The sequence below is a fragment of the Hemiscyllium ocellatum genome, chromosome 37 (genome assembly GCF_020745735.1).
Source record: "Hemiscyllium ocellatum isolate sHemOce1 chromosome 37, sHemOce1.pat.X.cur, whole genome shotgun sequence".
NCBI classification, from domain to species: domain Eukaryota; kingdom Metazoa; phylum Chordata; class Chondrichthyes; order Orectolobiformes; family Hemiscylliidae; genus Hemiscyllium; species Hemiscyllium ocellatum.
This window is the reverse complement of record NC_083437.1, coordinates 36,805,227-36,825,721: the sequence shown is the minus strand read 5'-3', so window position 1 is coordinate 36,825,721 and position 20,495 is coordinate 36,805,227. Positions and strand designations below refer to the sequence as shown.

At 44.6% G+C, this 20,495-nt stretch overlaps 1 protein-coding gene across 2 annotated transcripts; it reads left to right on the top strand.

Moving 5' to 3' along the window:
* Positions 1-6,634: 6,634 nt before the first annotated feature.
* On the top strand, positions 6,635-8,488 carry her9 (hairy-related 9). Of its 2 annotated transcripts, none has more exons than XM_060852485.1 (4): positions 6,635-6,987; positions 7,130-7,225; positions 7,348-7,435; positions 7,573-8,488. In XM_060852485.1, the coding sequence occupies exons 1-4, from the start codon at positions 6,880-6,882 to the stop codon at positions 8,193-8,195; spliced, it is 915 nt and encodes a 304-aa protein (XP_060708468.1). In that variant the 5' UTR covers positions 6,635-6,879; the 3' UTR covers positions 8,196-8,488. The 2 variants fall into 2 exon arrangements, with proteins under 2 accessions (XP_060708468.1, XP_060708467.1); XM_060852484.1 differs by having other exon boundaries at positions 7,570-8,488.
* Positions 8,489-20,495: the final 12,007 nt, after the last annotated feature.

The window sequence follows — 20,495 nt, the reverse complement described above, 5'->3', positions numbered from 1 at the left end:
GGTTTGATTCCAGCCCTGGGTGATTGTCTGTGTGGAGTTTGCACATCTTCCCTGTCTGCATGGGGTTCCTCCCACAACCTAAAAATGTGCAGGTCAGGTGAACATGCTAAATTGCTCATAGTGTTCAGGGATGTGTTGCTGAGGTGCATTGGTCAGGGGGCAAATGCAGAGTAATAGGGTAGGGGAATAGGTTTGGGTGGCATACTCTTCTGAGGGTCAGGGTTGACTTGTTGGGCCGAAGGGCTGTTTCCACGCTGCAGGGATTCTATGATTAAACAATTATCTGCTCATTACCATGTTGCTATTTGTAAGAGCTAGCTGAATTGGCTGCTGTGTTTCCCCACATTACAACTGTGAGTATAAGACCTATAACATTCTAACCGAGCTCGACAGGGTAAATGTAGGAAGGATGTTCCCCATGGCCAGGACTCAAAGTCTAAGGATATAAGGGGAGGTCATTTGGAATGAGATGCTGAGAAATCTCTTGAGCCAGAGAGTGGGGAATCTGTGGAATTCTCTGCCACAGAAAGTGGTTGAGGCCAAGACATTGGATTTTTTCAAGAAGGAGGTAGATACAGTTTTTATGGCTAAGGGGACAGGGAGAAAGTGGAAAAGGTGATTGAGTTGGATGATTAGTCATGATCATATTGAATGGTGAAGCGGTATTCAAGAATCAAATAGCTTACTCTTTCTCCTATTTTCCAGGTTTCTACGGCTGAGCATCAAAACTATATCTTCAGCTGTTAAGTACTATGGGTTTTGAAAGGTGCTATATAAATGCCAGTCTTTCTTCCTTCGTAAGAAATAACCGAGCCCGTTATTTGCTCGAGGCTGACACCTACAGGAAGATCACCATTGCTACATTTGATGTGGTCTTTTAAACAGTCAGATGAACCCTCCAAGATTGGCTGTGAAATTCTAACACAAACAGGGACTGTCAATAGGAAAAAATGATCACGAACGGTTTTCAAGTTTATTTCAGGATTTAAAGCAGATGATAGTTCAGTAAAATGCTGTTGTTTCCCACACAAAGTACCATCCACATATTATTTCATTTTCTTGACAGACTGACATAGAGTCACAGAGATGTACAGCATGGAAACAGACCCTTCAGTCCAACCTGTCCATGCCAACCAGATGTCCCAACCCAATCTAGTCCCACCTGCCAGCACCCGGCCCATATCCCTCCAAACCCTTCCTATTCATATACCCATCCAAATGCCTCTTAAATGCAGTAATTGTACCAGCCTCCACCACTTCCTCTGGCAGCTCATTCCATACACGTACCACCCTCTGTATGAAAATGTTCCCCTATAAGTCTCTTTTATATCTTTCCCCTCTCACCCTAAACCTATGCCCTCTAGTTCTGGACTCCCCCACCCCAGGGAAAAGACTTTGCATATTTACCCTATGCATGCCCCTCATAATTTTGTAAACCTCTATAAGGTAACCCTGCAGTCTCTGACGCTCCAGAGAAAATAGCCCCACCCTGTTCAGCCTCTCCCTATGGCTCAAATCCTCCAACCCTGGCAACATCCTTGTAAATCTTTTCTGAACCCTTTCAAGTTTCACAACATCTTTCTGATAGGAAGGAGACCAGAATTGCACGCAATATTCCAAAAGTGGCCTAACCAATGTCCTGTACAGCCGCAACATGACCTCCCAACTCCTGTACTCAATACTCTGACCAATAAAGGAAAGCATACCAAACGCCTTCTTCACTATCCTATCTACCTGCGACTCCACTTTCAAGAAGCTATGAACCTGCACTCCAAGGTCTGTTTGTTCTGTAACACTCTCTAGGACCTTACCATTAAGTGTATAAGTCCTGCTAAGATTTGCTTTCCCAAAATGTAGCACCTCGCATTTATACGAATTAAACTCCATCTGCCACTTCTCAACCCATTGGCCTATCTGGTCAAGATCCTGTTGTAATCTGTGGTAACCCTCTTCACTGTCCACTACACCTCAAATTTTGGTGTCATCTGCAAACTTACTAACTGTACCTCTTATGCTCGCATCCAAATCATTTATGTAAATGACAAAAAGTAGAGGACCCAGCACCAATCTTGTGGCACTCCACTGGTCACAGGCCTCCAGTCTGAAAAACAACCCTCCAGCACTACCCTCTGTCTCTCCACTTATAAAGACCAACACTGCACTTAATATTCCCTCATGGTCCCATTCCTCCCTATGTTTGGGATTTCTGATCAACCACTTGGTGAAGGAGCAGCGCTTCGAAAGCTAGTGCCTCCAAATAAACTTGTTGGACTAGAACCTGGTGTTGTATCATTTTTAGCTTTGGAGTGAAATTCTTTGATCCGCGGAGTCTCCAGATTTGTTTTGTTTTAGAGTCAAGCTTCCCCCTCACCAAACACACACACTGTTTTTAAGTTGCCCTCACACTAGTGAAAGTGACACTGAGCCTGCATCTATGCGGCCTCTTCCCCCAGGGAGCCCATTTTGTGGTTTTTGCAACTATAATTGCTGTTGGGATTTTTTTTTGTTCAACTTTCAGCTGGCGTTGGGGAGCCTTTTTGGACAAAGTCCACAAATCCTGGAGTTTTGGAAAAGTTTTCTCACCTTGGCCCCAGGCCTGGGAGCGCCCCTTGGCGGACAATGTCTGAACTGACGGCCCTGGCCACCGATACCAACGAAATGGTGATTCATCTCATAGCATGGAGAGGTGCGGTTCAAAACGATAACCAAAACTAAATCGTATCAAAACTTTGCAGTTAATAAAAGTGAAGGTTGGCACTCCTGTTCGGCATGTACAAAGCCAGCGACATGCTTTGAATAAATCATTAGTTTTTAAAGACCTTTTTATATAGACTGCATTTCGTGTTATGCACCGAGTGAACACAAAAAAAGTCAATGAAAATGCAAGATCTTATTTTGCATTAGTGGGTTTCTATAATAATCTTATATAATCCCAGTGATTTAGAAGTATTGCGTTTTAAAGTTCTCCGGTAAAATGACTTTGCATTTACTGTTAATCGCTTCCTTATAACCAGATTGAACCTCGAGGAGGGGGTATTGAAGTTGATTTCCTGTTAGTATTTGCAGTGATGTGTTCAAAAAGATCACGGTTAAAAACATTCACAACATCAGAATTTAAACACATCGGCACAGATGTTCAGTAGAGACCTGATTGGAAAGCGAGTTATAGCAACATGAAAACAACGTTTATACTGGAATAAAACTTGGGATAAACTCAATAAGGGGCGTGCAAATGAATAAATCAAAATCCTGCTTCAAAAGGCTGAATCGATGTCTATCCACACTTTGTATTTGTGGCATTAAATGCAAAAGGTGTCAATTTAACACACATGGCAATGTTGCAATGTAAGCGTTTATTGAGGACAATTCCTTGTTATAGCTCTGTGACTATTTTTCCAAGTCGGTGCTATGGCTGAATTACTTAACTGTAAATCGTTGTAAATGCTGGAATGACGTAGCGAAATTTTTTTCACCTGACATAATACTGTTAAGATATTGGGACAGTATCGAATGTGATGCAGAGCCGGGCTGGGGGAACAAGGCGCCTTGAATTTTTTTTCAAACTAATTAAGTTTTTACTTTTTTTTGACATTTCTCGAATGCACTGTTATTATATGGAGAAGTTGAAACGTAAATTGCAGGTTTCTCTTGCTAAGTTTGCACAGCTGTTAGTTACAGGATGGGGCTGTAGTACAAGCCAAGAAAAATTAAATCACCATTGTGTCTTTTGTGTTTTTTTACGACGGGAGACTTGACTTCTGTTTACTGTGAACACATAGGTGGCTTCTGCTGAGCCGTAATGCTAGATTGTTTTTAAACCCTCACCTTCAAATACAAAACCCTACAAAGAACCCAACACAAGACTTGACCCACAGGACACAGCAACAAATCTGTACACGCTGTTTCCTTTAAGGAGGGATAGCGTGCCGAAAACAATAATTCACTCAACCAACTCTAACACATAGAACGGGATCTTGCTAATTATTGACAAACTTCACCATGCGAGTCGTTATTAATCGTCTGGATTTGGAAACTTTTTTTAAAAACTTGGACGTATAAGTCGGTAAATCGTTGGGGGAAAAAAGCACCATGTAGTCCCACATTACAATTACTTTGAACAATCGATTGATAAATTGCAAACGGATATAAATGCAATTTATGTCATATGTTCAATGCATCAGCACCCTTGGAAATGATGGTGCGCATTGTTGGAATATTAGAATTTTCCAGCGTCAAATTTTCTTTAAACGAATGCATTTTTGCAAACTATTCTACGCTTGCAAAGTCTATTTGTGTCTTTGCTGCTGTAATTCTGATCATCTGTGCATGCCTCGGTGTGTATGCTGCTGCTGGCTCAGGCAGGCGGCTGCCACGCGCTGGAGGTTGCCCGGACTCCAGCTCCTCAGTGCGGGCGGGGAGGCAGAGGGAGCCGGGGGGGATGGAGCCATGCCGCTTGGGCCTCTGTTTACACTGCAAGCCTGCAGTGCCGGCTCTTTGCTCACGCAGCCAGCTCCGGGCTTGGAGGGGGCGGGGTTTTCCCATGGCTCGCACAGGGCACAGCCCTCCCCGTGGCCGCAAACACATGCAGCCAGCCAGCCCTGCTGGCTCTTAACTCTTTCGCCACCGAAGCTCCCCTGCTCCTGCAAAGAGCTATCCCGATTGCTGCCGCATGTTTTACCTTCTGCAAAAGGAGCATCGCTGCTTCTGTGCAAAATCCTTGATCATTTCCGCAAAAACAAATCCAATGACAAAAGCGAATCTCTCCCACTGTGGCATAAATGCTTCATACTTCACGTCAATTCTGATGAAGAGTCATGTAACTTGCTCTCTCTCCATGAATGCTGCCTGACCCGCTGTGATTCCAAGCGATTTTCTTTTTGTTTGCAGTGTATAAATGCAAAAGCAGATCTTCCTAAACCTCTCTGAATGTGATTTACACATGAAAGAAGTGAAACTAACATGGCATTCGAACAGATGAAAGACTCACCAGACAAACAAGGTATTTTTCAACGTGTAATTTCAGTTACATCACACTGTAAATTTTTGCTATCAATTTGTGCCTTAGAATCGTGTCCTCCACAATCACCTGATGAAGGAGCGTCGCTCCGAAAGCTAGTGCTTCCAATTAAACCTGTTGGACTATAACCTGGTGTTGTGTGATTTTTAACTTTGTACAGCCCAGTCCAACACGGGTATCTCCAAATCATGTCATATTGTCATTCTTGTTACTCAAGTATGTAAGCTAACACGTTAACATATATTAGATAGTGTACCTTTTTAAAAAAAATGCAACAGAATAACAAATATAAATAGGAACAGAAAATGCTGGAGACTCTCAGCAGGTCTGGCGACTTCCGTGGAGAGAAGCAGTTAACGTTTCGAGTCCGATGTGACTTTTTCCGAACTTCAAACTATAAACGAAACTTTGCCTGTCCAGTTAGCACCTACAACAGCTTCAAAATATAACACTGCAAGTATGAAACAGCAAAATGAAATTGTTGATAACTGCTACATTATTCATCTCTTAACACTACAATGTTTTGAAATAATGAAATTATTAACAAATTCAAGCATCAGATCAATGCCATAACCAAATCGTTGACAAATGTTTATGAGTAGGAGAGTAACGTGTTGCAATAATTATTCACAAATCTTATAGAACGCACTAGAAGAATGAAATCGTTCACAAACCTAACAAAATTCATTAGTAGGAGAGCAAAATGTTGCAGTTGTGAAATCATTCACTCATGTAAGCGGTATTCGTAATGCATTGCAACAATTAATTCACAAAAACTTAACAGCCTGCAACAGTTCAAAATGTTACAATGGTGGAAATCATTCACAAACTTAAGCAGCATTCGTAGTGCAATGCATCACAATAAAGAATCCTTTCGCTAAACTAACTTCACTTGCAAAGAGTTCAATGCGTTGCAATAATTAAATCTTTTATATTCACGAACGCCGTGCCCCGCTAAAATAGGTTCGGCTACGAACATTCAGCGCAAAAACATGCGCTGGGCAAACTCGAGCAAGCCACGGTGTTTGTTTCTCCCCCACACCCGCCCCGGCGACAACACGTAGCGAGGAAAGGGTTAAACTGCAGAGGGATGGGTGGGGGGTGGAGGGTGCGTGGTTGGAGGGGAGGTGGAGGGAAGCAATCTCGGTTGCAAAGCGCTGCGGCACGTGCTCCGGCTTGCTATTCCGGGGGCTGACAGCGGCTGCCTCGCGCGCCGACAGATGTCACCTGTCAGCAGTGATTTAGCCCGGGAGCCCGGGCAATGATTGACAGGCCCCCGGAGCTGGGAGGAGGAGGGGGGAAGGGGAAGGAGTGTGGGCTCCACCAACACTCCGACACCCCTCCCCAATACTACCCCCCGCCCCCGACTCCCAGTGTACCCTCCCACCAGCTCCCCAGCCCGCGCGCGTGCCGCCTGCCCGGCCCAGCTCGTGAGTGACAGCGCGCGGGGGGCGGTGGCCAATGGCCCGCTCGGGACGGCACCCCCCCCCCCATCCCTTACCCGCGGGCCAATTAGCGGCGCTGCCATTGGCTGGGCCGAGTGTGGGAAAGAATGTGGAGACGGTTTCACACGCGCTGCGATTGGCCGCCGCCTTATAAATACCGGGATTGCTACAGCGGCCGCGATTGTTACAAATTGCTACAGTGGCCCCTGGAAATCGCTGCAAAGTGTCCGGGGGAAGTCCATCGTCGCTGTATCCCATCTCCAGTCACTGCTACCATTCCCCAAGACACAAACCCGTTGCAAGTTTCCCACCCCAGCCTTCCATTTCATTTTCTTCTTGTGTTCCTTTTCGCCGGTCGGTTTGTTTTCTTTATTGTTAATTATTCCGGCGGGGGTCTTGCAGAAATCTCTTTCCGGAATGCCGACTGACACCATGGAGAAACCTTCCATTTCCCCCACGGTTGGCTCATCTGCAAACTCTCCTCAAACTCCGGATAAACCCAAAAGTGCAAGTGAGAACAGAAAGGTAAATATGTACAGTATGCAGTTGTCCTTCTTTTAAAAAGGGGGGGGAAAAAGCTAGAAAGAGGTGCCCGCGGATTTTTTTTAAAAGTGCGAAGTAAAAGTGCAATTTTATTCAAACGGTTTTTCTCTTTTTCCCCCAACAGTCTTCCAAACCCATCATGGAAAAGCGGCGCAGGGCAAGAATTAACGAGAGTTTGAGTCAACTTAAAACCCTGATCCTGGATGCCCTGAAAAAAGATGTAAGTTGGCAGCAAAGTTTCTTTTTGGGAACAGATCCCACTGACCAGTTTTTTTTTCTTGTATGTCTTGAAGGACAGGTAATCGTATTTTAACACTTTATTTATTTATTTCTTATTGTCAGAGTTCCAGGCATTCCAAATTGGAAAAAGCTGACATCCTCGAAATGACCGTGAAACACCTTCGAAATCTCCAACGTGTACAAATGACCGGTGAGTAAAGTCAATGGACTTTTGAGAGGGCTTTAAAAGTGATAGCACTTGTCAAGTTTTGGTTTCTAAACCTGATGTTTAATCTTTGCTGTAGCTCGGTCTGTATCCTCTAATTTTGTCTAATTTCTTTGCAGCAGCTTTAACTGCGGATCCAACGGTCCTGGGTAAATACAGAGCCGGATTTAACGAGTGTATGAACGAAGTGACTCGCTTCCTGTCGACCTGTGAAGGGGTTAACACTGATGTTCGCACCCGGCTCCTCAGTCACTTATCGAGTTGCCTGGGACACATGGTGGCCATGAATTACTCGCAGGCTCCAGCCAACGTTGCCTCAGTGCCAGGAGCTCACCTGAACCAGCCCCTCCACGTCCAGCTCCCGGCCACGGTCCCGGCCAGTGGCGGGGTCAACATGCCGTGCAAACTGAGTCCGGCCGAAGCCGCTTCCCCGAAGGTCTACGGCGGCTTCCAGCTGGTGCCTGCCACGGACGGCCACTTCGCCTTCCTGATCCCGAACCCGGCGTTCGCTTCGTCCAGCGGACAGATTACAAGCGGCCCGGTCATCCCGCTCTACGCCAACGCTAACCTCCCGGTGGCCGTCAGTTCGGCAGCGGGGCCTCCCAACTCCAAACTGACATCCCCCGTCCAGGGAATGACCTCGGCCGTGTTCGGGCCCAACATCCCCGGAGTTTCTCAGAGCCACAGCCCGCTCGGAGTGAGCACGGGTCCGGACAACTCCGAGTCTGTCTGGAGACCTTGGTGAATGTGGAAGGACTTGTTTTAAAATAAAACTTTAAACTGACCAGTTAAACCTGTTCCATTGTTCGGGACACGTGTACTTATCATTATAAGAGAGTTATTTATTTGGGATGTAAATAGTGTACACATTGGTTTCCATGTAACTGATTTTGCAATATTTTACTGTTTTTGGGAGGGGGGGGGGAAAAAATCTTTTGATAAATTTTTGAACCTGTTATAAGTGCCATATACCAAAGGTTTTTTTTTGTAAATTTTTGATTTGCCTTGTTCCAGAAAATAAAACGTTTTCTATATAAACATTCACCTGATTGAACTCTAACTGTACTAGCTATGACGAGAGGTGTTCGGATCATTCTATTGCTGGTTTGACTGTCCAAGTTAAACTTCCCGCCCTGCTGATGCGCAATACACCAGACATAATTCACAAGTCAGCCGTGTCTGGGTCCCAGCTCTTGAGCAGTTACAATTCAACTCCAGATCTGTTCCTGTGGCGATCTGAAGGATGCACGGAGAACATATTTTGTTTTTCTGAGGGTGGGAGAAAAGGGGTTTACAATAAATTGAGGATAATCAGCGCCATCTGCCACGCACTTTTGAACAAAAGGAGCTGTTTCCTGCACCGACCCAGTTTATCTGAATGCAGAAAATCGCAAAAGGCGGGAAATGTCTGAACATTGTTCCAGAGAATAGATGGCTGACTAAAAGGCGGGGAATGTATCTTTCTCTCACTCACCCCTCACCCCCCCCCCCCCCCCCATATCCCAGTTGAATAAAAGCAATTAAAGCCAAGTTTCAAAAGAGGGTCTCGTCAAGTGTGCAACACAGCGGCGAGTTTCATTGAAGTGCCTGGGAATCCAGGGTCGGGGTTAATAACTTCCAGCAGAATGCTACAGTCGAGGGGGCAGCAGTTTAGAGACAGAAAGCCGGCGACAAGTGTCTGCAAATGGGAATGCACATCTCTAGCACACTCCTGAACAGATTCATCCCGGCCTAAATCATCACCAGTCCTCAAACGCACTTGAAAATTATTAACCTTTATGAATCTGATACTTGGAAGTTGATCAGTGTCTGAAATTACATTGGATAAAACTACCGATAACCATCAGCAGTGGTCGCCAGCTGATACGTGCGAATAGATTAGAGGTGCCACAGATACATATTAGTTGCAAAATGAGTGTGAGATGGTTACATTTTACCCGGCACTGTCCTCAGGGAGACAATAACACTCCTAATTCCTCCTCAATAGGGGAATAAAAAAAAACACCCTTTTTTTTGTGTGTGTCTGAGGTAATTTGGATTTCTCTCTGATCTGCATTCTCTCACACATTTTACAAGTCGTCTCGGTGAGTGATGAAGCGTGTGTTAGGGGCCTTTACGTGAGCTGACCAGAAACGGGCGCTCCTGCACTGAGAGAAAGAGAGACTGTGTATTCCAACGGCGTGAGGAGCGCCGTGCGCTTATCCATCCGCCACTGCTCACCTTCAGCATTATTCGATTACACCAGGCGCCTCTTGTTACAAAATACTCAGACCCAACACGCAAGGACGAGAGACTCAGCCGCCTTTCCAGCAACTTCTTTCTTTTAAAATCACACACAACTTCATATCACAGCAAATTAGGAACACTACCCAGTTTGAGAACATCTAAATACCCCCAGCGTAGGAAAACTTTAACATTTATTTGACACACTGATTTCTAATTGAGAATCTTTCCAAGCGTTTGCAAATTTAAGGCGCATCCAGATTCCTAATCTACGTTTAAATGGGAAAATTGCAGGTAAACTTAAGTTTGTTCCCCCCCCCCAGAAAAAAAGCGTGCATCCAAATTCTGTGCTCTTGCAAGATACCAAAAGCAGAGAGAGAAAAAAATGGTTTCAACAAGTTTATTTTGCCAGCGTTGCTTCTGAACATAATTCTAGGAGGGAGGGCTGGGGGAAGAAGAGAGAGAAAAAAAAATTGGCAGTTTTTCCCTTGCGGCCGAAGTTTGTACTCTGAGCTGTTGGCAAGGACTGAATAGCCCCCACGTGACACGGGAGAGCCGAGAGGTCGTGAGAACAGAACGAACTCTGGCTGCTCGGCAAGCGGCCGGGAAGCGTGTGTGTGTGTGTGCATACACGGCTAGACCGCTCTACACAGGCAGCGCTGCCAGCAGTCAGGCTGCAGCAAGGTGAGAAAGGCAGCAACGAGCCGCCAGGGACAACAACAACAACAGCAGCAGCGTCAACAGGCACGCTGTAACATGCCAGGAGGAGGCCATTCATCCCGTCGAGTTCATGCTGCCTCTCTGTGCAGAAAGTGGAAGCCCCGCCGACTCCCACAGCTGCTTAGACTACACCTCCCTCCCAGGAGACATAAGACATCCCCGGTGGCACAGTGGTTAGCACTGCTGCCTCACAGCGCCTGAGACCCGGGTTCAATTCCCGACTCAGGCGACTGACTGTGTGGAGTTTGCACGTTCTCCCCGTGTCTGTGTGAGTCCTCTGGGTGCTCCGGTTTCCTCCCACAGTCACAAAGATGTGTGGGTCAGGTGAATTGCCCGTAGTGTTAGGTAAGGGATATATGTAGGGGTATGGGTGGGTTGCGCTTCGGCGGATCGGTGTGGACTTGTTGGGCCGAAGGGCCTGTTTCCACACTGTAAGTAATCTAATCTAATCTAAACGTAGGAGCGGAAGTAAGGCCATTCGGCCCATCAAGTCCACTCCGCCATTCAATCATGGCTGATGGGCATTTCAACTCCACTTACCAGCGTCCCCCCGTAGCCCTTAATTCCTCGACAGTGAGCTCTTTTGCCCGAAACGTCGATTTTCCTGCTCCTCCCTCGGACACTGCCAGACCTGCTGTGCTTTCCCAGCACCACTCGAATCTAGACTCTGATCTCCAGCATCTGCAGTCCTCACTTTTGCCTCTGCAGATGAGAGTTGAGAGTGCGTTGCTGGAAAAGCACAGCAGGTCAGGCAGCATCCGAGGAGCAGGAGAATCGACGTTTCAGGCCAGAGCCGTTCCTGATTAAGGGTCCCAACCCGAAACGTCCATTCTCCTGCTCCTTGGATGTTGCCTGACCTGCTGTACTTTTCCAGCGCCACACTCTTAATCACACCTCATCCCACCCTACCTCCTGTAAAAACTCCATCCCTTATTCCCAATTCCTCTGCCTCTGATGCATCTGTTCCCAGGATGACCAATTCCACCTCAGAAGGTCCCAGGTGGCCTCCTTCTTCTATGATTGCAACTTTTCTTCCCTTCCTACGTGGTTGTCGATGCCCTCCAGCATCTCTGCCATGCACCACCGCCCTCGAAACCCACCCCTCCCAACGCAACAAGGACAGAACACCCCAGTCCTCATCTTTCACTCCACCAATTTCCGCATACAACGCATCATCCTCCGCCTCTTCCAAATGGACCCCACCACCAGGGATATATTTCCATCCCCAGTCTTAACAGTGTTCTGAAAAGACCATTCCCTCCATGACTCCCTTGTCAAGTCCGCACCCCTCGAAAATGGTCCAGCAAGCCATTCGGTTCAAGGACAGCTAGGGACAGGCAATAAAATGCTGGCCAGCCAGCAATGCCCATCTTCCACCAGGGAATAAAAATTAAGCCTGTTGAGGAGCTGGCTTTTGTGGCACAGTGACAGTGTCCCTACCCCTGATCCAGGAAGCCTTGGTTCAACCACCACCTGTTCCAGAGGTGTGTAATACCATCTTTGAACAGATTAATTAGAAAATGCAGAGTCTGTTTAGGAAGATATCCAAGGGTCTCAACTTCCACGTAGGCAGATCCTGATGAAGGGCTTTTGCCCGAAACGTCGATTTCGCTACTCGTTGGATGCTGCTTGAACTGCTGTGCTCTTCCAGCACCACTGATCCAGAGATTGTCACTGCTCTCTGTATAAAATGCTTCCCCAGCCTTCACATCCACAGACTTAAATTTGGATCCCCTAAGTGTTTGTCCCACCAGCTGATGGGAATAGTTTTCTTTGTCTGTATTGTTTAACCTTGAGTATATCATCAGATTTTTAAAACTATTTGTTCATGAGATGTTATTGTCACTGACTAGACCATCATTTATTGCCCATCCCTAATTACCCAGAGGGCATTTAAGAGTCGACCACACATAGCTGTGCGTCTGGAGTCATATGTCGACCAGGGACATCAGATTTCCTTCCCTAAAAGGCATTAATGAACCGGATGTGTACTCAGACAGTCATCTTTACACTGGCTTTTTACTCTGTTACAATTTGTCCTCAGAACATTTACATGGGTTCTGAATTACTAATTCAATGACATTGCTTCATTGCCATTATTCACTTGGGCTGCATACCCTTTCACTGATGCCTGTGGCACATCACACTCACCAAACTGAAAAAAAGACCTATTTATGCCTACTCTCTGATTCCTGTTTTAGCCAGCCAGTTTTCAATCTATGCTGTCTCCTACAGCATGAACTTTTATTTTCTGCATTCCTTATCGCAGGCTTTCTGGAAATCTAAGTACAGTACATCCAGTGGTTCCCCATTATCTATAGCACATGTTACATCTTCAAATAACTCCAATAGAATGGTTTGGTTGGTTCTAGGGAATACCTATCTTGAAAAGATTCTGCACTTCTCTCCAATAGTATTCCCATTTGTCTGTTTTACCTCGTTAATTATTCACTCTGTTTCTCTCCACAGTTGCTGCCTGAGTATTTCCAGCATTTTCTGTTTATCTTACAGATGATAAGAAGCATTCAGCTGCTTGGCAGTGACAGCAAAAGGAAACAATAACTTCCATTGGTGTAGTGTAGGAAAATTCCACAGGGCTGTATTCGGACTCAAACTGACCCTGAACTGAAAGAGAACTGAGCATAGGGAACTGAAAGTGTGGCCAAATAAGTAGGTTTCAAGTAACATTGTAGAGAGGGGCATTCTTACCATCGTTTCTCCCTCCCCAAGTTTAAATGGAGGACAGTTCAGATGTGTCATATTGATGTGGGGCAAGCGGTTTGACACTCAGCAAGGGGCGAGGGCTTTAGAGAAAATGAGGGTTGTGAGGAGTTGAGTACTTTAATGTACATGCACAAGGTTCCATGACAGCAGCTTGCTGTCTGTAATTAGGGAGCAACGTACAATTAGCAGGACTACAACAATATTGAAGGCAACAGATAGCTAGTGACCAGACAGAAACATAACGAAAGCTCACAGCAGTCTGAATGTACTAATCATTTACATACACCATTAGTGAGCCACGTGTACACAATAGTGAAATTTTGTTGCTGTTTAATAGGTAGCTGTAATATCCCTCATGTCAGTCTTGGCTAATGAGGGGTAGGACTTTTCCCTGAATGTTCCACTTCAAATAAACCGCATCAGAAAATTCTTTACAGTCGATTTATCAAATGGTATACTAATGAGGGAAGGTCTTCAATGGTTGGATTTCTTCATCTTGTACGCATGATCAAGTTACCTTTTTCAAAATAATGTACCTCAGATGCAGGAAATCTGAAACAGACACAGAAAATGCTGGAAAAAAAACTCAGCAGGACTGTCATCATCTATGGAGAGAGAAACAGGAATTAACATTTCAATTCTGGTACGATTCTTGTTCAAAATAGTTTCTGAAAAAGAATAATATCAAACTCAAAATGTCAACTATGTTTCTGTCTCCACAAAGTTAAAAATCACCCAACACCAGGTTATAGTCCAACAGGTTTAATTGGAAGCACACTAGCTTTCGGAGGGTCACTGCTTCACAATCACAACCACCTGATAAAGGAGCGACGCTCCGAAAGCTAGTGTGCTTCCAATTAAACCTGTTGGACTATAACCTGGTGTGTGATTTTTAACTTTGTCCAACCCAGTCCAACACCGGCATCTCCAAATCATCTCTCTCCACAGATACTGTCAGGCCAGCTGGCTTTGTCCAAAGGTAAGTTTTCTTAAACTTACCCTTCTGTCTTTTTTTTCCCTTGTAGGTTCTAAATTGGGGTCACAGTTCCCAAAGATTCCAGTGACCCTCAACAAACTCACCTAAGTTCTACTTAAGGTCACGGATCCATTAGAGTTTAGAAAGAACCACTGAAGCCATGCCAGTTCTCTGCAGAATCCAGTCAGTTCCATTCCCTTGTTCTATTCCTGTAACCTTATTTCCCTCAAGTGTATATCCAACTTTCAACTCTTTTTCCAGTTTTCCCCCATTATTTTGGGGGTACTGGGAAAGCTGGGTGGAGGAGAGGGTTTGGTCACTGCCCTAGGGGAGAATGGCATCAAAAGCAAACTGCATTCATCCCTTAACCAAATGTACCTCGCCTCTACCATGTCTCCAGCTGGAGAGATGGAAACCAAATAGGGCATTTTGACTGCTACACTCCCTGACATTAACTCATTTTCAGAGTAGGAATTGTACCTTATATAATAACAAAGAAAGGTTGGGAGATGCCTGTGAGGCTGGCTTTTTGCTTAAAGCTAAAAGAATGCACTTTTGTGCGAATGTACAAGACGTTGGTGAATGGTCAAAGTCTTTTTTCCCGGGATAGGGGAGTCCAAAACTAGAGGGCATAGGTTTAAGGTGAGATTTAAAAGGATCCTAAGGGGCAGCTTTTTCAAAAAGAGGGTGTTGCATGTATGGAATAAACTGCTGGAGGAACTAGTAGAGGCTGGTACAGTTACAACATTTAAAAGGCATCTGGATGGGTCTATGAATTGGAAGAGTTTGGAGGAATGTGGACCAAATGCTGGCAAATGAGAGTAGATTAATTTAGGATATCTGGTTGGCATGGACGAGTTGGACCGAAGGGTCTGATTCCATGATGTACAACTGTATGACATGATGACGACTTTAAGAGAACAGGTCAGGCCATAGTGGGTGGATAATGGCTTGGAAAAGAACAGGCATCAAATTGTGTGACAAATGTGCAATTGAGAATTAGAGTGAGTGAACACAAGGAACAATACAAACCAGGGACTCAGTATAAGACCCATCTTGATCTTGCCGAAGCTATTGGTTTTCCAATGCATAAAACTATTGACACCAGTGGCTGTAGACTGACATATTCCAATATCCAGGCCTCAGTAAAGCTTGGAGCAACCCACAGAGGGATAATGGGGAAAGGCCACTTTTTATTAATGTCTTCCTACCATAGCTTATAAGGCCATAAGGAGCTAAAATAGGCCATTCAGCTCATTGAGTCTCCTCTGCCATTCAATAAGATTGTGGTGGATCTGACGATCCTCAACACCATTTTTCTGCCTTTTCCCCAAAAGCTTTGTTTTCTCCCTAAAGGGCCATTGTACTCTATATCTTGCAATGTATATTTGACATGAAATGAATATGACAAATATTAACTATAAGTGTAAATGTAGTTGTATAATTATTGAAATAAATTGATTAGCTTTGTCCTTTCTGCAGTGTTAACTTTGAGTTGTCATTACTCCTTTACAGTTTATGAATAAAGTATATGTTTGTAAACATGAACCTTCCCCTACACCCAGATGTGATGTATCTAATCCATATGTGGCCACAGTGGCAGTACTCTTCTTGCTGTCTTCATTACCTAAACAAATCATCCCTCAAACTTGTCACTAATGTTTAACACTGAACAAAGTGACACTATATCAGTCCTGGGACAGTTGGCCTGACACTGTCACTTTGCCCTGCCTTAAGCAGATACACACAAAGCACAGGAACTGCAGCAACTACAGGGACACATCTAATTGACAATTCATTATAGACAATGCTGAGGATGACTTGTCAGTGAGTGATCTGCAGGATAGTCAGGTTTGAAAACTACAGGCATTTGAATTATGTTGGTAGTAACTGAGTGGGGTCAGCTCGCTCAGTTGACTGGTTTTCAACGCAGACTGCTGGCAGGGTCAATTCCTGCACCAGCTGAGCTTACCATGAGGAGCTAACCTTCTTAAATGGGTTTCACCGTGGCTCAGTGGTTAGCACAGCTGCCTCACAGTGCTAGAGTCCTGGGTTCAATCCCACTCTTGGACAACTGTCTGTGTGAAGGTTGTAGATTCTCCCTGTGTCCAAGTTGGTTCCTGCCATAGTCCAAAGACGTGCAGGTTAGATGGATTAGCCATGTTAACTTGTCCATCGTGTTCGGGGGTGTGCAGACTAGTTTGGTCAGTCATGGGTGTGGTTTAGGTAGGTTGCTGTTTGGAGGGTTAGTGAGGACTCATTGGGTCAAATGACCTACTTCCACAAGGTAGGGATTGTATGATTCATCACCTGTGGTGTGGTGGCTCTGTGAATTGAACAAGTGATTATCTCAGTCCACTAGGCCTAGGGTGGCTTTATCTTTACTAACTGAGTGGGCATTAGTATTATTCTGGATTACCAAACGTTAACCAAATGGATTAGAGATTCGGAGAAGGGTGTCTTACATTTTTCATCGATTGCTATAAACTCCAAGACGTTTGCATAAGTTCATCAACCAGCAGTTTCACTTTGTGTCTTGCTTTGAGATAAGTGGCAGAAATTAACTCAATATAAACATAGAATCACAGTAAAAAAAAACTTTTTTAAAGCTTTGTCAATTTTTATTTAACAATCCGGTTTAGTTAACTTTGACTAATCTAGTTTCATAAGGTGTGTGAGAATGTCACCCATACAGGCACAATGCAAGTCCGCTGAGATACCTGCTCAGTGAACAGTGTTAAAGGTAATTAATCTATAGAGTCATAGAGATGCACAGCATGGAAACAGACCCTTCGGTCCAACCCGTTCATGCTGACCAGATATCCCAATCCCAATCTAGTCCCACCTGCCAGCACCTGGCCCATATCCCTCCAAATCATTCCTATTCATATACCCATCCAAATGCCTCTTAAATGTTGCAATTAAACCAGCCTCCATCACATCCTCTGTCAGCTCATTCCATACACATACCACCCTCTGCATGTAAAAGTTGCCCCTTAGGTCTCTTTTATATCTTTCCCCTCTCACCCTAAACCTATGCCCTCTAGTTCTGGACTCCCCAACCCCAGGGAAAAAACTTTGTCTATTTATCCTATCCATGCCCCTCATAATTTTTGCAAACCTCTATAAGGTCACCCCTCAGCCTCCGATGCTGCAGGGAAAACAGCCGCAGCCTGTTCAGCCACTCCCTGTAGCTCAGATCCTCCAACCCTGGCAACATCCTTGTAAATCTTTTCTGAACCCTTTCAAGTTTCACAACATCTTTCCGATAGGAAGGAGACCAGAATTGCATACAATATTCCAACAGTGGCCTAACCAATGTCCTGTACAGCCGCAGCATGACCTCCCAACTCCTGTACTCAATACTCTGACCAATAAAGGAAAACATACCAAACGCCTTCTTCACTATCCTATCTACCTGTGACTCCACTTTCAAGGAGCTATGAACCAAGGTCTCTTTGTTCAGCAACACTCTCTAGGACCTTATCATTAAGTGTATAAGGCCTGCTAAGATTTGCTTTCCCAAAATGCAGCACCTCACATTTATCTGAATTAAATTCCATCTGCCACTTCTCAGCCAGTTGGCCTATCTTGTCCAGATCCTGTTGTAATCTGAGGGAACCCTCTTCGTTGTCCACTACACCTCCAATTTTGGTGTCATCTGCAAACTTACTAACTGTACCTCTTATGCTCACATCCAAATCATTTATGTAAATGACAAAAAGTAGAAGGCCCAACATCGATCCTTGTGGCACTCCACTGGTCACAGGCCTCCAGTCTGAAAAACAACCCTCCACCACCACACTCTGTCTTCTGCGTTTGAGCCAGTTCTGTATCCAAATGGCTAGTTCTCCCTGTTTTCCATGAGATCTAACCTTGCTAATCAGTCTCCCATGGGGAACCTTGTCAAACGCCTTACTGAAGTCCATATAGATCACATCTACTGCTCTGCCCTCATCAATCTTCTTTGTTACTTCTTCAAAAAACTCAATCAAGTTTGTGAGACATGATTTCCCACACACAAAACCATGTTGACTATCCCGAATCAGTCCTTGCCTTTCCAAATACATGTACATCCTGTCCCTCAGGATTCCCTCCAACAACTTGCCCACCACCAAGGTAGGGGATAACTTAGGTGGACTACTGATCTTAGAGTGCCAAAGGTCAGAAGGATTATGATGGAACCCAATTGGAAGTCTCAGGGGTAGTATGCAGTCTAGTGTTGCTACTGAGGCAATTGAGGTTTGATGGTGGTTGGGAGATAAGGAGTGGTGGTAACTTTGAAAATTTTTATAATTTTGAAATTGCCCTCTGTACACCAACATCTAGATAATTTACATGTATTACAAAGTACTGATCCCTGAGGAAATCAACAGCATACCTTCCTCCATTCCAAAACACATTGAGGATTCCCAGCACAACATCCTCCCACCTGTATACCACCACCTCTGCTGGGACTAGCCCGCCAGTGTGACAGAACATACTGAGGAATAGTGATAGTGTTGTTTGCTACATGGTCTGTGAGGTGTGATTCTGAGTGTGGCTCTGTCAGGTTGTTGCTTGACTAGTCAGTAAGACAGCTCTCCCAATTTGAAGGATTGGCATGTTGGCTCAGTGGTTAGCACTGCTGCCTCACAGCACCAGAGATCTGGATTCAATTCCATCCTCGGGCGACTGTTTGGAGTTTGCACATTCTCCCTGTGTCTGCGTGGGTTTCTTCAAATTCCACCCACAGTCCAAAGATATGCAGATTAGGTGGTTTGCTGTGCTAAATTGTCCCATAGTGTCCAGAGATGTGCAGGCTAGGTGGGTTAGCTATGGGAAATGCAGGGTTACAGGGTTAGGGCAGGGGTGGGTGGATCTGTATGGGATACATTCAGAGGATAGGTGCAGATTCCATGGGCTGAATGGCCTGCTTCAATGCCGTAGGGATTCTATGAGTCTTTGGTAACAGGGCCAGTTTTGCTATTACCATATGTCCATCAGCTTTCATTCCTCTCTTGTGACATTTTAGCAGTCTGGTATAACTAAGTAACTTGTGAGGGCAATTGAGAGGACAATTAACAGTCAGCCACATTATGGAGACATAAGTAGGCCAGACCTGTTAAAGCCAGCAGATTTCCCTCTCTAAAAAGACACTCATGAACCATATGGGTTTTTACAAAGTCAATAGTTAGATATTTAATTTAAATTCCACTCTCTGCCAGGGTAGGATTCAAACTCTGATCCATAAAACATTACCTAGATTATTGGTCCAGTGACCGTTACAACTTCGGTTTGTAAGCTGGCCCCTGAAATGGTTTTGCTTTTAACAACAAAAAAAATTGCAAACTTAGCCCTGAATCTAGAAATTACAGATATGATTCTATTATCCAGTCAAATTTCCCAATACTGTCATGTCAAACAAAATCATCATGGATTTGATAGAATAAGATCTGTCTTATTCTTATATAAGATCTAGAATAAGATTCAAAAGGAAATGGAATGAACAAGTAAATGAATGAATTTTTTTTTAAATGTCTGAATTATCTCAAGAGAGACAAACATCAGCATGGCGTGACAAAAGTTTTCAGAAGAATGGTATGTTTGGGAGCTGTTCACCCCTGTGCACGAACTCTCTTTGCTACAGGATGCAACCGGGGAGGTGGAGGGGTGTGAGGAAACTATATTGATTCACTGGGGAAAGAAATGAAGCCTTTCTGAATTCGATCTGACAAAGCCAGCAGGATATGGAACACCTCAAATTCCCCTGTGAGAGAGAAATCATGGTCCTGGGAGCCATATATAACATGGTCAATTCAAACAGTTCAGACTAATTCAAAATGTTTTATTTGACTAAGATGGAAACTCTTCAATCTAGTTTATCCAATACAATTCATTTTGTCTTGTAAAATAAAATGAAGAACTGCAAATGTTGAAGATCTGTAACAAAGACAGAAATTGCTGGAGAAACTCAGTGGGTCTGGTAGAATCTGTTGAGAAAGCAGAGAGAACATTGTGCAAGAGAAGAACTAAAGAACTGTGGGTGCTGGAAATCAGAAACAAAAACAGAAATTGCTGGAGAAACTCAGCAGATCTGGGCAATATTATCTGTTGAAAGAAGAGCAGAGCTAATCTTTCACATTCTCAGATGAGGTCACTGCTCTCCTAAAGGTTTTTGTTTCCTTCTCTATAGATGCTGCCATACCGGTGGAGTTTCTCGAGTACCTTCTGTTTGTGGTTCAGATTGCCAGCATCCACAGTTCTTTAGTTTTATGGGACACACCTTTGGAGCAGGAGAGATGCTACTGCTCCACCACAAGAAACCTTTTATACAGACCTTGTAGTGCAGACCTGATAGCCTGAAGGGCCTGATCCATACTGCATAATTCCATAATTTCCAAATTATCTGTTCAGAGATAT

Coding starts and splice junctions, on each gene's coding strand:
- her9 (XM_060852484.1), top strand. CDS start 6,880: ATGCCGACTGACACCATGGAGAAACCTTCCATTTCCCCCACGGTTGGC. Junction 6,988..7,129: donor GTGCAAGTGAGAACAGAAAG/GTAAATATGTAC, acceptor TTCCCCCAACAG/TCTTCCAAACCCATCATGGA. Junction 7,436..7,569: donor CCAACGTGTACAAATGACCG/GTGAGTAAAGTC, acceptor ATTTCTTTGCAG/CAGCTTTAACTGCGGATCCA.